A 16,104-nucleotide genomic window follows, 5' to 3' on the forward strand; every position below is an offset into this window, starting at 1 on the left:
TAAGAAGGAAACGACAAGCTGGGCGAGTACCAAGGGCTGAGAGAAGAGCACTCGATACAGTGCGCAGGACCCTCAAGCTCCCAGGCCTCCGGTTGAGGACCATTTTTAAAGCTAGCAATTACAATAATAAAATAAATTTAAAAATATACCAACAGAGGATTTCTCACACCTAACAACCACAAACATGAAGATGGGACTTTTGTTTTTAAAGAGTAAAAGTCAGCAGAACTAGAGCTGAATGTCTAACATTTATTAAAAAATAAATAAACAAGCTCCACATTAATATTCACATTTAAATCTGAAACGACAGTTTGGCTGCCTCTCGCTTATAGCGTGTATGTGCTTTTGCTTTCAAGTTTTTTATGGGCTTTAACAACACTGCTTTTGATTGGACCAATTTTGACATCCATTTTGTCTGACCAATCAGAAAGCCAGAACCTTGTTGGTGCATTAAGGAAGGGGAGAAAATACAACTGTCTACTAGCAGCTCAAGAGGAATATTAGAAGTCCATCTGCGGCGGTTTGTCTGCAAACACGAGTATGTACGGGAAACCTTTACGTGCACTTTTATTTGACTTATTTTTGAAGGTTGTGTCGCGAACTCGACGATACATTTAGCCAGTGCTTGCGAGCTAGCATTCATGCTAGCAGCATATCGTTAGTACTTTAATGGACGATAACAGCTGATTTCTCTCACTTTGCTGACAGCATTGTCACGAGACCTTGGCACTTACAAGTGCATAATTTGCAAGCAACTTTCTTGCATCCTGGGGGTAGTTAAATGTGTGTACTCAAAAAGTGAGTTGACCTTTCAGTGGACAAGCTAGCAGCCTGTGTAGCAAAACAGTAATGTGACGACGTGTTGTGTGACCAGTTAGCAATGGTGCAAGGACGGGGAGCGTCATCAAACCAGGTGAAGCAGATGTGCGTGAACGCACTTCAAAGATATTCCGAATTGCATTTATAGTAATATAAAATATTCACAAATGTGTGTTATAATTACATTTTACGTGATATATGTATTAAATAAACGCGTTTCAGCACATTTTAATGAATATCCTAATTGAATGTTTGGAGACTGCCTCTAATTATTCAGTGCGCAGGCCCTTGAATGGTGCTGGAACAGTTTTTGTTTTGTGTAAACGGCACGATTTCGATATATTTGTGCTACAGAAACGCGCCACGGGATTATCTGCAATATAGAAGAAATAGTCTGTGCATTAGTGAGTTTTTGTTTACGTTTTCTCTTCTCGGTGCAAGTGCGCTAGTAAATCAACAGTGATGCTGAATGAATAAAAATACATGTTTTAAACGGGAAACCTGTTTAAATAAACGTAACGCTTGGTTTATGCTAATTTTGATGCTGTTTAGTGCGAGTGCAGTCCTAAGAAGCTACGACAAATCAGGGACACGATGGGCCTGCCATTTTGTTAAACCAACAAGAAGATGAATGTCCAAATGCACCAATTTACTTCTCAAATTAAAGGCAGTTAAAACAAAAGCTGTGCGGCCATCACCAGGTGAATTGAATGTAACAAGTTTAACAGGTAATTTAAGGCACTCAGGTTAAATGAGGTCATTGACAAAGATTATGAGTATTTTTGGACTTGTAATTGAAATTAAACATTTACAGAAAATAACTTTGACATGGCAGCTTTTTTTTTCCCCCTTAAGTGTCTTTTATCTTATGTTGCATTTGATGCTTCATGATCCTTCTCACATCAGCACAGCTTAACAAGACATTGAAAGCATAGTCAGCAGTCAGTAAGCCAGAAAGATAAAAGCATACAGCTCAACTACTCTCATGCCACTTCTGCTTACTTTGATCACTTCTCTCTTCTCACCCATTAGCAGTTTGAGTTTGTCTGTCATCCAGTGTTATGGAACTGTCTTGATAGTTTTTTTTTTTTTTTTTTCCCATGTGTTTTGTCTTCTTCCATCAGAAAGAAAACTCAGTGCGATCATCTGCTAAAGAAAACATCTGCCTGTAGTAAACGTGAAAATGGTAAGATGCTGCAATTCATTTGGGTTTTATTTTACAAAAATTGTGCCCTTGAACGCACTCTTTTAATTTTAATCCAGAGATGCTGCAATATTAGAGCGTGAACCTCAACAGTCAGACCACCCCTGATGTGCAAGCAGGTGGTGACATTTGAGAGGATATTCTAGTGATGACTGATCTAGATATTATTTTAATTATATGTTGTCTGTCTGTTTTGTCTTTACGGTAAATACTTTTGAATCCACGAGGGATTTCCATGGTTGGAGTTATGTACGGTCCCATACAATTACAATATAATGAATCTGAATACCTTGATTGCTAGTAATAATGCTTCTCTTGAGGTAAATCAGGTGTTGGCAATTTGATGTGTGTTTATTAATAAATTAAAAAAACACAACAATTTGTCTTCAACAGCTTTACATCTTTAAAATTGAAATGACAGATATGTTAAGTAGAAGTTAAAGGGATCTGCTATGCTATCTTAATTTTTGTTCAATGTATACTGTGTCTGAGGTCCATGTTCATATTAAATATGGCCAAAGTTTCAAATAACAAGAGCCAAAACCTCATAGTTCAGACCACATTAAACACTCGGTTTCCAACTGCTTTTATCTATTCTTGGCTGTGTTTGGTGTCAAAGAAAAGGAATGTCCCTCATACGGTTTTCTGAGGCATATTTACTGTCAATATTTCTTTCTTTTTTTTCTTCTTTTCAATAGGTGTGACAACTGCCGAAGTTTTGTCACAGAAATACTTAAGAGAATTGGATCAAGACATCACAGAAGATGGAGCACTCTCCTCGTGTGTACATACCAGAATTTGGAGGCAGTGAGGAGATAGGGGAGGAGGAAGAAGAGATCTACCAAGTCAACTCCAACATGGAACCTGACATGATGAGGTCTCATTATCAGGTTGAGAAAGATGGGAGCTCTTTCCCTTGTCAGCACTGTGAAGGACAGTTTGCCAGCAAGCAAGCCTTGGAAAAACACATGGAGGTCCATGCTTTGGCTAATGATGAGGCACATTTATACAAAAACAAAATGTCTTTTCCGTCAAATTTAAGTCACCTGCTGCATGAAAAGTCAAACGCTCTGGATTCAGAAGATTCAGTCACGCAGCTTCATACGTCATCCACGACTAGCTCTAATACTTCTCTTTTGTCAGCTGGAGATCTCACTGATCAGCCACACACATCAGAAGTATCAGAGGGGCATCATGCGTGCAAGTACTGTGAAAAAATATTCACAACCCACACCAACAAGAGACGCCATGAGCGTAGAGTTCACGAGAACCAGCTGCAGTTCACACATGTGGAAAAAGCTCAGCTGCCTCAAGAGGAAAACCTTCACAGAACAGTCAGTGAATCATCTCAGCAGCAAACACGGCTTGGTGACAATACACCGCCTGCAGCTGTTGTGGAGAATGAAGGGGAACATGAAGAACATTACATGTTAGATGTCTCTAGCAATATTTCAGAGAATCTGAGTTTTTACATTGATGGAAAGATAGTGTCAACAAGTACAGTCAGTAAATGTGAAGCAGCTGAGGTCCATTCTGGGTCTTCGACTCTAGTTGGACTGGATGCCCTGATTCTGGACCCCTCTCATATCAGCCAGGTATTAAATGCAGATTCAGTTATAAGCAATGACATACCTGGTCAACCACTTGCCAAGAGGAGAACTGCAACACCACCTCTCTTACCACAAATTAAAACCGAATTGGAGTCTGAGGTAGTTGTGTCTTCATCTTCATCATCACTTGTATCTTCGTTAATAGAGAATTTACTTCCTCAGAATACAGAGTCTACAGTTGTGCAGAAAGAAAGAACAGTGTTTCTGTCGCCAAAGCTAAAACAGCTCCTAGAAAAGCAGGATGGCCTTAAACCGACACTTGCGCTCATTACAGATGGCCAGAAGCCATGCTCACCTGTCTCTATCTCTGTCCTACCTTCTGGAACAGGAAAGTTTAAGAGAAGAACTGGCTCTCCAACAGGCTCTCCACAACAGACTCCAACATCTAATGAAGAGTCATCATTGTCAGATCTGGGAGATTTTGATATTGTAAGTACAGGGCAGATAGAAAACCAACATAGTTCACCTGTGAACCAAACAGTCTGTGACAATGATGACGTTACTACATCCGTAACGGAGACAGCAGTGAAACCTGTTTTGCCAGACAACTGGCCCCCTGTGACAGGCGGTAATTCCTGTAACCAGCAACCTCTGGATCTTTCTAATACAGTCAAAAGACAAGAAGATGTAGCTTTAGCTAATGCTGTGCTTGATTTGAGTTTGCAAAAAAAGAGCCTTTGTGAATCTGAAACTATGTCAAATTCAGGTTCACAGGCTTTTTCCAATGAAGCAGACCAAAAAGCAGCGATGGAAGAATCCTTGATAAAAATCGGAAACCAAAACCTAAGTCTTGCAAATTCTGAGGCTCCTTTAGTCACAGACTTCACCATAGTAACGGGTTCAAACATTGTTACCCCAGTGGAGCCTGTTGCAGATGGACTTGTCTATGGACTTACCCTACCCCACAGTTCTCTCACTCCATCATCTGCCTCCTTGACTCCTGTCGCCTTGCAACCAACTTCACCATGCACTATAGCATTTGCTTCCCCAGCTGCACACACCATGCTCCCTACTGCTCCTTCATTAATCACAGTTTTGGCACCACCGCCACCTATCTCCACTGCTTCGAGCCAACCAATCCAGGTATTGGGCCCAAATATAACTACTGAACCCTTGGTACTCTGCGCAGAAAATGCATTAAATTCTTCTGAGAGTGATTTAACGCCTACATTTGCCACTACAAACTCTGCAAATCTCGTCACACTTTCCCAACCACTTGACCCAACACTAAATTTACCTGGCCATGTGTTTCTTACTGATCAAATAGCTCTCAACCCACCAATAGTTGATTCAGCACCTGTCACAGAAGTGCCGTTCACACCCACTGTAACTTTACGTGATTCCCTACTCAACTCTTACAACATTGCCAGTAACACTGTGTTAATAGAGTGTACAATAGCTCTTGAAGCCCCAGGGAATGTAGTTCCTGCTGCAATTACCTTACAAGAAAATACAGCTGAGCCTCCAGCGCCTACACAGATGGTTGTTAATCACATAGAACAGCAACAGATTGTATCTGTTCCCAGTGCTCAAACTGTGGAACCCACTATTCTTGTGTCCTCCATCGCAGAATCGGTAACTCTGTCCACTTCCACCTCAGTGGTATCAGATTGTCCTCCTCTGGGTGAGTCAAACTCTGACCCAGAGCCCTCAGTTGGGACAGGGCCACCAACCACAAAACCTGAGGAAGCCCCTGACAGTTCTGCTTCCGCACCTGAAATCTCACCTGAACCCGCTCCCTCTCCTGAGAAAGTTAATGAAGATGAATCCTCAAATGATCCAGAAAATGATGTCCAAGAGCAGACATTCACCAAGAATTTCATCTGCAATGTGTGTGATAAGCTTTTCCATTCAATGAAGGAACTTAGTCATCATGTAGCTGACCACGCTGATGACTGGCCCTACAAATGTGAGTTCTGTGTGCTGCTCTTTGGCAAACCCTCTGCTTTACTTGACCATCGATCAAGCCTCCACGGTGTTGGGAAGACTTATGTTTGCAGTGCTTGTACAAAAGAATTTGTATATCTTTGCAATCTGAAGCAGCATCAGGAAGAATTGCATCCAGGCCAGCAGTGTACTCATACAGAAGAAGAAAAAGGCAAACTAAGACCTCAGAACTACAACAATTCAGCTAAAGTCAACACAGATACTTCAGGACCTGAAGCTCAAGAGGAACTCAAGAAATTGGTGAAAAAGGAAGAGGGTGAAGTAGATGTGGGTGCTGAAGAACTGTTTACAACAATTAAAGTCATGGCTTCAGATGGAGGCAAAATCAAAGGGCCTGATGTTCGTCTTGGCATTAACCAGCACTATCCCAGCTTCAAGCCCCCTCCATTTCCTTACCACAACAGATCACCTGCTGGTTCGTTGGCTTCAGCCACAAACTTCACTACACACAACATCCCACAGACCTTCAGTACAGCCATTCGGTGCACCAAATGTGGAAAAAGCTTTGATAACATGCCAGAACTCCACAAGCACATCTTGGCTTGTGCCAATGCCAGTGATAAAAGGCGATACACACCCAGAAAGAATCCCATACCTCTACGTCACTTTGCAAAATCTCAAAATGGAGTGCTGTCTACTACCAATTCTACAAATGGATTAAATGCTTCAAACAGAGTCAGTCAGTCAAACAGGTCCAAACCTAGCCAGGAACCACCTGTAAAGTTCAAAGTACTTAACAAAAGGAAGAAAAAGTTTGCCCAAAGGGTCATGCCGCAGAGGAACAAGTCCGTGCATTCATCAAATAAAATGTCACCTGTACAGGTGGGTGAGCAGCAGGAATTATTTGTGTGTCCACACTGCAGCAGGGAATTCACAATGCGTCGCAGCAGAACCAAACACATGGCTGTTTGCCCCAAGAAACCTAAAGAGGTAAAGAAAAGGAAAGACTGTGGGATCTCTGTGACGAAGGAAAACGATGGACACTTGCATAGAGGGGTTCCTCATGGTGAAGAGCAACAACAAGGCTCACCTCCACATAAAACGAGACTCCAGACGTCCGCCTCTGCAAAGAGGCCTGCCATCCTACCAGTGCAAACTGTCTTTTCAAGCAAAAGGAGTAAAATCATTATAAAAGAGAGCACGCAGCCAAAACAAGAGACGCCCACCTTGAATGAGCTTCCCATTGTTCGCACTTTTAACCCCTCCATGCGGCAGTATAGCAGAGTGCAGCACAGCGTCAAAGGAGTTCCCATCAAAATAACTATTGTCAAACCTCGGCAGACAGCACCGCAGAAGGATGAGTTGCCTCCCACCCAGAGGAGAGAAGAAGCAACCGGATCCGTTACCAGCAGTGCTAAGCAGAGCGCTTCAGCCTGATGACTACACAGCAGGCGATCGGGGATCAGCAGGTAGCAAACATAGTAGCACATGTAGCTTGTGTGTAAGTTCTCAGCACGGCTGTGTAAAGAAATCTGTTTTATTTTTATTCTCAGGACTCTGCTGTATGGATCTCCTTCAGTGACTTTAAAGGGAGAAAACTGGTAACGACACTGTAAACCCAGCAGACTTGTAGGCTGCAGAATACTGTATAATAAACTGAATTCAGGACACTTACAACAGACCATGAAGGATTCTGCAGTGAGTAGGTTTGTGTATAACCAAGTCTTTGAATGCTTTTGTAGTATTTTTGGAGTTTTGTAGCGTTCTCCTTCATTGCAGAAACTTTCTGTCAACGGCTTGGATTTGCACATGAAGTTAATCTGACTGCTACATGTCACAAACTGAAGAGGAAGTGGGGGGGGAACTGAGCTGGAAGGGCTACTCTGCTCATTAGGTTAGACGATGGCAGGTGGCAATCATTTCCCGCATGCATTTGCACTTTTTCTTAACTGTTGTCTGTGGCCTTTTGGTTTAAACTCTTAATGCATGCTGTCTGTGAGCTTGTGATTTAAGTTGCATTCATTTGGGACGGATTTTTTTTTCTTTTTTTTCTTTTGGAGATGCAATTAGGCCTTAAACACTGCCTCTGATCATTTGTTGGCCTGTTAGGAAGTAACCAGCGTAAGTACCCAGAAGACATGCCAGAGATAAGAAAATGTAAATGTGTATGATTGTTTCTGAACTTCAGCCTACAGAATCATACAAAACCATAGTGTATGTAATACTGGTGACAAGCATCATGATAAATTGCAACTATGAATTTGAGCAGCGTCACTTAATACTTGGGAAAGTCCATTTTTCATCATGAGAATGTGAGATTAAGTTGATTTAATGCTACAGCCTTCTCAGTACAAAACCGTATTTTGTCATTGGCCGAGCTGCTACTGTAAATACATGTATGGGAGTTTTATTAATAATGCTCTATGTGCCATCTAATGTATATAATATGACTAAATGTGTCATAAAAGTGGTGAAAACAAGTATTCTGTGTTTCCCAAGTAAAGAATTTACTTAGGTGGTTCACCCAAATGCAGTCACCATCACTTACTGTAGCTCAATTTGCATATTCAGGCCTTGCAGAAGTTGCTTTGAAATATTGCATTGATGTGACATTTCTTGTCATAAAAACAAGATAAAAAACGTACCTGGAAAGCTTTTGCTTGAGAACGCAGCGCTGCCTTTGCAGCCGTTTTGAATGTGTGACACCACAGATAAATTCTTAATGTCTGGGGAAGCTCTGCAGTTTGGTGAATTTACAGCGCACTCCCAAACAGAAATACTGTGCTAATATTCTGATGCGCCACTGCTGGCTTTACATTTAAGTTCATGTCTAAAGAACACTGACAGAGCCAATCTTTGTTTTGGCTTCACTGTCTTAATTTGCTCACCTGATTTTGCACTTTTTCTGCAAATGCTTGCTTTTTTGTGTTTTTGTTCTTTTTTTTCTTTTCTTTTTTTTTTTTTGTAGTGTTGGCCCCACTTAATGTGCAGTCAGTTAAGATATTTCCATCTGTAACATACAAGCATTACATCATTGCTTATAATCTGTGCAGCAGTTGTCAACAGTTTAATGTGTGAAGTGCGTAAAATGAAGTCCAACATGTATCAATCACAGTATGGGAATATTTTTTTGGTTTGTTTTTGTTTTGTTTGGGTTTTTTTGTTTTTTGTGCAGCAAACCTCTAGTGGCATATAAAAATGTTTGTGGCATCATGTCAGTAAAGTATCTGTTTATTTAAAAATTTCTAAGCTACTAGTTTGCTCCAGTGCTATACAGGGTAGTAATTGTGTTATGACTGAACTGAGTGTTATTAATTTGCTCAAACTAAAACTTGACAATGGCCTGTATCTGAGGGACAGTAATGGTACTTATACATTTTTGACTTTCAAACTCATTATTAATAATATTGCTTTCGTTCAGAAAGTCTTCAACATCTTGGATGTACAGAACGATTTGGGAGACTGTTATTTTACTGTGAAAAGTGCTTGTAGCATTTCGTAGTGTAAATTGAGTCATGTATATTTATTAATAATTTAAAAATCATGTTATCAGTCTTTGAACAATTTCTCTGTATGATTTGCACTAAAGTTTTGTTTCGTTTTTCAAGCAAGTGTTCAGAATAAATTGAGAATGTTAAAGCTTTTTGTGTAGTCTATATGAAACTTTATCTAATGGATCAAGTTGAGTTTCAAGAATCCCAGTAAAGAGCTGCAGCCTTTGGATTGTGTTCTGAAAGTATTCAACAATGGCCAGCTGGTGGTGCACTTTCCTTACTTTAACTTCAGGAATGGCAGATAACTGAGGAGAACGGTAGATAATAATGTAATACCGCTGCATCTCTACCACACTACAATATTCTGTTTGAAAAATCCATTCATGTTTTTCTGCACTCTAAAAGAGAGGGAGGGCACTATTCGTCTCTGGTACATGGAAGAATATCCACAGTTCCCATCCTAGGACCCAATTCTTGAAAAAACAGTTATGTAGTATAGCATTTTTAATTCTACAAGATATATAATCAACAGGAGCAACTCACTACCGCACATTCTTCATGCTGTTTTACTTTACTGTGAAGAAGTGTTGAGAAACCTCTCAATTCTTTATATTTTGCTTCCAAGGAATCTGACTTTTCTTCTATTCTTGTGGTCTTGAGCAAGAATTCTCAAAGCTCTCTGAAGGTCTTTCAAAGTTTTTCTTTGGACATTGGCTGTTTTCCCAACTAATTTTCAGTTTAGTCCTTTTCTCTGACTACTTTCAGAGAAGTGTTTTTTAAGCTCCTTAGCACTGACCTATGAATCACCCAAGCATAAATAAGGCACCTAACTCAAGGGATGACTCAGTTATTGTGTCTTCACATAACAGACAACAAAGAACATATTTTAAATTGTATTTTTAGGTACTTTTGCTATAGCAAAAGTACCTAAAAATACTAGTACACATCTTGACAAAAATTGCCAACGAAAACAAAGTTTGACGGGCTTAAAAAAATATCTTCAAACCAATAAGGTGACTCCCAAACACTTAATTGCTAAAAACCTGGGAAATATCTGGATAATGCATACTGTCCTTACAACAACTGAGGAAACTGGACAAGTGGAGGATAAAAGAAAATGTGGCAAGCCTAAAAAACAGCTTGGTGTTAGCATTGTCTGCTACTAATTACTTACTATATATATAGCTTTTTCATGCTCTATTTGTATGCTTGCACATGCTTAAATCTTGAAAGTGGAGAGTATTTGTATGATATTTAAAAATGTTGAGAAGCCATTTGATTAACTGGTCATTTTCCACATTTCCACATTCTTTTGGCTTGTACAGAAATTTTTCCATGAGCATCAAAGCGGCTCAGTACATTCTTCCTGCAGACTGTTGATAGAAGTAATCTGATGACACAAACAAAATTGAGTCTTGACAGATTCCAACAAACTCCTCCTCGTTCTTCTATACTAAAGGCTACTCAGTATGTGCCACTCTTTGCACCACTGTTAGTCTTTCAGCTCCACCTACAGCTAAAATTGCTAATTAGACTTTTCCCATCAAAAGCTGAGATTGTGCAGATTAACATTTGAGAGACATGCTGGGCTGCTGGTTAATATGTACCTTTTGGTTGAGCCTTTCTAGAGCATTACACAGCTCAGTCCTTCTGTGTCTGTGTCAGTTAGATGAATAGATCTGCCTGAGTGTATTAAAAATATTTCTTTCCGTTAAGGCCAGAGCAAACATTAACTGAAGAGAGTAATGGCATTTCTGTCACTTTTAACTTATAACTTCATTCTGAATGTGTTTTTATGTGAATTCACAAATACTGGTTAATGTTGCATGAGAGCCACAAACTGATTCTTGGTGCATTATAGCTGAATTACAGCTGACATTTCAAGCTGCAAATGTCTACCAATTTCATCGAAAGGATTTCAAAGTTGGAAATGCTCCTATATTAGGATTTTTGAAAAGCTGTAAAATGCATTTTTCTGCTGGAAGAAGCCATCAGAAGATAGGTACGCTGTGATCATAAAGGGATGGACATAACTGCAACAATACTCAGGCAGGCTGTGGAGTTTAAAGTTTGATCATTCTCTAATGACTTCTCTGTAAACCCTATAGATGATTGTCGGAGACTCTAAGAAGATCAGCAGTTTCTGAAATAGTCAGAATAGCCTGTCTAGCACCAACAACCGTAGCGCCAGCTGCTTTAAGCTTTCCTTTACCTGTATGTAACCACACAAGTAATTTCCATCGACCAACTGGTCTTCGGGTCAAACTAATTTGTCATTTCCACCTTTAGCAAGAACTGTTTTCTTGCATATTATGAGAAGCATTGTGGTGGAAGTTGTTTAATTAGCTTCCTTTTTTATTAAATCTTCATGGAAAGCCACACAGAGCTCTCACTGTCAGATGTGAGTCGGCTTGTCTCACCAATTTGTGTTCTAGGGACTGGAATCGGATGGTGTTACTATATCATGATATGAGCTTTATATCATGTAAAAATTTATACCAGTAATAATATGAAGAAAAATTAGGCCAGGAATTTTTTTTATTGTCGTTCATTTAAAAAAAAAAAAAAAAAGACAAAATATAAAAATACTGCAAATTTTAGCATTGATCCAATACCAAATAAATACAGGGGCGATACTGATACGATTAACCTATTAGTACAGCTTATGTAGGGGAGAGCAGTGTGTAATGATTAATGAGATGAATCATCATCAGTTTTCAAGTCATGGACACATTTTAACCGTGATTAATTATTTTTACATTCCAATACATATACAAATACAAATGTAGAAGGAAGACACAAAGTAGTCCTATATACATAAGCAACTGAAATTTGTATGTACAGATAAAAATGTACAGAGATATGTACACAAGTGTGTGTGTGTGTGTGCAACCATGTTAAACTGTGGCTGTAAAAGTCTACAACTGAACGAGCTGCTCAGTGCTCGTACAGTCTCATGCAGGGGTGGGAAGTGTTGTCCATGATGGATGTTAGCTCAGACAACATCCTCTCCTCCCCAATCTGCTCAATGGACTTCAGCAGACAGTCCAGGACAGAGCTGGCCCTCTTGACCAGTTTGTTAAGTTTCCCCCTGTCCCTCTCTGCCGTTCCACCACTCCAGCAGACCACAGCATAAAAGATAGCAGACACCACAACAGTGTCATAGAACATCCTTAGAAGAGTCCTGTTCACCTCAAAGGATCTCAGCTGCCGTAGGAGGTCTAACAACCTGCATAACAGACTATATCAACTTCTGCGTGGATAACACTGTACCGACCAGGAAATATCCAAGTTTATGATATCGGTATTGGACATAAAAAAAGTGGTATTTTGCCATCTCTAGTATTTATTCTTTCACTGAGCATATACCTGCATCACGAGTGTCAATGATGACGTCTGCAGGCTCAAAAGTCCTGGCCTTGCTCAGCCCCGGTCCACTCACACGCACATGGCTTGCATCACCAATCTCTGACTGCTTAATCATAACAGCAATTGGGCTGCTGGGAATATGACGACCGTTCTTCTTGATCTTAACAAGGTACTTGCCAATCTCCTTGGGAACAAACGAGATTCAGAAGACAGACAGACAAAACAGATGAGGGTTAACAACGCTTATTCTTGTGTGTGCATACACACGTTTCAGTTGCTCCTGCTTCTTTCTCCATGCTTTAACTTTTATTACTTTCCCCCCTCTGTCTTTTACTTAGGGATTAATAAAGTATTTGGATTCTGCTGAGTCTCATTGTTTAGCAACTTCTCACTTATCAGGCGGACACTCACCAACGTGAGCGTTACATAGCATCTTCAGCAGGCAGGGCTCCTCTGGCCCTGAGGGTGTTGTAAGAGAGGCTGTTCCCTGGCTGAGGTCAAGCTCTCCTATGTCCAGTGGAATATCTGCAGCTAAACCCACCTTCAGATGGTACGTCCTCATGATATGTCACTTAGAGAAGGAAATGAATTACTTTACTGTAGCGTTTGGGCTGCCATCTTAGAGGCTGCATGGATGGTCTACACTGATGTAAAAAGACAGTTACCAGTAATCCTAGCAGAGAAGGGGCTGCCTGGGATGTGCTTGTCATTGTATTTAACAAGGATGCTGTAGTCTCGTGGCAGCACTGGCAGGTAAGACACCGTGCAGGTTCTGTCCTGGTTGTGCACACAGCCCCTCGATGGCCAGAGACAAACCACCTACAAAGATGTGATATGAACAGACAGTGTCCCGTGTGTTCAAAATCAGAGGGAGCAGGTAAGTCATAGCGAATATAATTGCATTCCACAGCACACAATGTGTGTTTGGCCATGTGACTGTTACCTACCTTCTCCAGCATCTTTGGTTTGAACAGTAAAGACAGCTGGCTTGTTGACAGGCACTGTTCATGTAATCCATGTAGAACTGTAGAACTTTGCCTGATGCCATTCGGACCTCACCTAAAGCAAAGGGCAAAAAACAATGACACTCACACATCACTATGATCAAACTATCTGTTTATAAAGAAGGCTTGTTACCTGTTACCTTGGCAGGTCCCGCTGGTGCGCCGTCCTCCGGCTCACCTCGAGCCACGCGCTGTCCACCCTTACAATAATCACACTGTTGCTGTAACAGTATATTCAACAGCTGCAGCTCTCCCACTGCCAGCTGTACACATCACCACCAAACAACAACAGCAAAAGCAGAGCACAGGTTTTAAGCCAGCGAGGCATGATTTTAGATGCCGGTGAGTCCATCTCACCTGCAGCGCCATCGCAGACCACACCCCACCACAATAATAAAGTATTTTTTAGTTTAATTATAAACTTTGTCCTAATTATGTCCTGGGTTTTAACCATTTAATAATAAAAAAGGAAACATCACAAAAAAACACTTAAGGTCATGAAAATTAATTGAGATTTAGCAATCCAATATGGCATCCACCTTATTTATTAAAAAGTATCGGTATTGGTATCGGCAATCCTAGCCCGTATTTACTTGGTATCGGATCGATACCAAAATATGTAGTATTGCACATCACTACCTCGTGCCCAGCTAATAAGAAAAGCAGACATGGGTGTGCAACTGTGCATGGTGTGTAGTTTAAATATAGCAATATTGCCTCTGTTTCATCGGCCGGCCAAGTGGCTCATGGGAAGCGACAAGGCCTGTAAGCAGAGTTTGAACTAAAGCGGCGATGGTTCGAATCCCATGCGTCGCATCTGCATCTGCTCTGTACTGCCCTCAGTACACTTCAGCCAGCTGAGTCTGTAGAGCTCCAGACTCACTCTGCCTTTTACGTTTTCTTCAAATCCCTTGTTAACTTTTGGGTGGAAAGGCGTTCAAGGTACCACAAAGCCGACTGGGTCATGCTCCTCACACTTTTTACGTAGCCCGACTGATACAGTTTATCTGCTGATGGCGACTGACTCGGTCAAGGTAAATATAACCATGTCATTATTATGAAAAAGACACACAGCTTATTATCTTATATTTCTGAAATACCTAAAATCACTTGTTATGATCCAATGTTGTCAGTGTTTGTTTTATGTGTGATTCCTCCCACCAGAGGATGGCTGTGGGTTTTTTCCCCTTTTCTTTCTTAGGGGGTGGACACCTGGGCGTGCCTGCTGAGTAGTTGGGTGGAGTCTCTTCCTGTTCTCGGATTGGATAACTGGTTGATCACCTCCAGTATTTAACCACCAGATGACAGACACCTGGCCTCTCGTAGCCTCCTCCATCCAACAAAGCACATGTGTTTTTGATTTGTTGTTTTGTAGAGTGTCTTTGCCCATTGATTTGCAAGTATAACCAAGTACAACCTTTTTGTGTGTGTGTGTCTGGCAATAGAACCTAAGTCTTGTAAATAGCTGTAAATAGATTTGTAAAGTAGCAATTGTGTATTTTTTTTTCACCTTGTATACATTGTTCACTGCAGCAGCCTAGTAGGCGTGAGAAGCCATTTTTGTTGATCAAGTTTTCTCCTGTTTTTTGTTAGAAAGTTAGGTACGTTGGTTGGTTTTTATTTGTGTAGGAAAGCATAGGGACCATTAAGGAGTTTTGTTTGTTATTTTTTGGCATTGCTCACTGCTGAAGCAAATAAATGGCTGCTTAGCACTTTAAAAGATACTACTGTTTGTGTTCTTTCTTGAGTGGTGCGTAAGTGGGCCAATTTCTTGTTGTGTTCAATGCATGCCTAGACTAAGAACGTAACACACTCTGTTAATTCGTTTGCTAGATTAGCGGCTAGCATACGCACCGTATTAGAGGCTTGTTGCTAGCTGGTTAGCATGCTACACACCCGTTACTCTAATAGTCTGTATTTGTGAATGATTCAGCACGCCTTAGGTTTTGTTATCCATTTTTAGACAGTAATGAGATCAGCTGCACACTCCACAGAGGCCCAGAGTTACTGTTAATATCAAAAATGTAATGCTGTCCTTTGAGATTTTAACATAAGACTGAGAGTGTAATGGATTTAAAACGGTTTAAATTTTCAGAGCACTCTACAGCCTGGTATCAAGGAAACTTTAAAAACAGCAGCAGAAGGTTTCAGTAGTGTAGTGTAATTTGTTCTTTTCATTTAATAAGAGTCCACATTATTATCAACAGCTACATCCACTCGGGGGAACTAGGGAGGGTTTCCTGGGTCCAGAGTTTCGGAGAAACTGCTTCCCCTTCTTTCATCACAGCTGTCCAGTGCCAGATGTTCTGTTGACCCCACTGAGAGAGGAATCATTTTACAAACATCAGGAAGACTGAAGCTCATCGGAGGAATCAAGGAGGGCCTTGTGATCTTCACCACCAGCTCCCTCACAAGGAAAACTTCAGAACTCCACTTTAGGAACGCCCCAGATGATGGATAACCCCAGCATTTCATGAACACTGTAATGGAGTCCTTTGGTTTGTGTAAAGTTATTAGTACTCAGATAATCCTCAGATGCTCTGGACTTTTACATAAAGATATTATAGTCAGTCCTGTAGAAAGTTATACATTTAAAAATATATTGTCCTCTCTGGTTACTTTGGTATGATTGACTCTGAATTACTTTATGGTAAATAACACACTATTGACAAAAAACGGTGTAAGAATTCCAGATCAACGGTTTTTAGTTTAACATA

The 16,104-nt window shown here is 40.6% G+C and overlaps 1 protein-coding gene across 5 annotated transcripts; it reads left to right on the forward strand.

Annotated features, from left to right (window-relative positions):
- Positions 1–411: 411 nt before the first annotated feature.
- Positions 412–9,163, forward strand: prdm2a (PR domain containing 2, with ZNF domain a). 5 transcript variants are annotated; one of them, XM_042228139.1, is made up of 5 exons: positions 443–538; positions 1,372–1,547; positions 1,944–2,005; positions 2,722–6,989; positions 7,074–9,163. In XM_042228139.1, exon 4 carries the CDS (start codon positions 2,788–2,790, stop codon positions 6,955–6,957), a length of 4,170 nt encoding a protein of 1,389 aa, XP_042084073.1. In that variant the 5' UTR covers positions 443–538; positions 1,372–1,547; positions 1,944–2,005; positions 2,722–2,787; the 3' UTR covers positions 6,958–6,989; positions 7,074–9,163. The 5 variants fall into 5 exon arrangements, with proteins under 5 accessions (XP_005946415.1, XP_014196850.1, XP_005946416.1 ...); XM_005946353.3 differs by lacking the exon at positions 1,372–1,547 and having other exon boundaries at positions 412–538; XM_014341364.2 differs by lacking the exon at positions 1,372–1,547 and having other exon boundaries at positions 438–924.
- Positions 9,164–16,104: the final 6,941 nt, after the last annotated feature.

Source organism: Haplochromis burtoni, unplaced genomic scaffold, assembly GCF_018398535.1.
Source record: "Haplochromis burtoni strain Fernald_Lab_line unplaced genomic scaffold, NCSU_Asbu1 Contig_306, whole genome shotgun sequence".
NCBI classification, from domain to species: Eukaryota; Metazoa; Chordata; class Actinopteri; order Cichliformes; family Cichlidae; genus Haplochromis; species Haplochromis burtoni.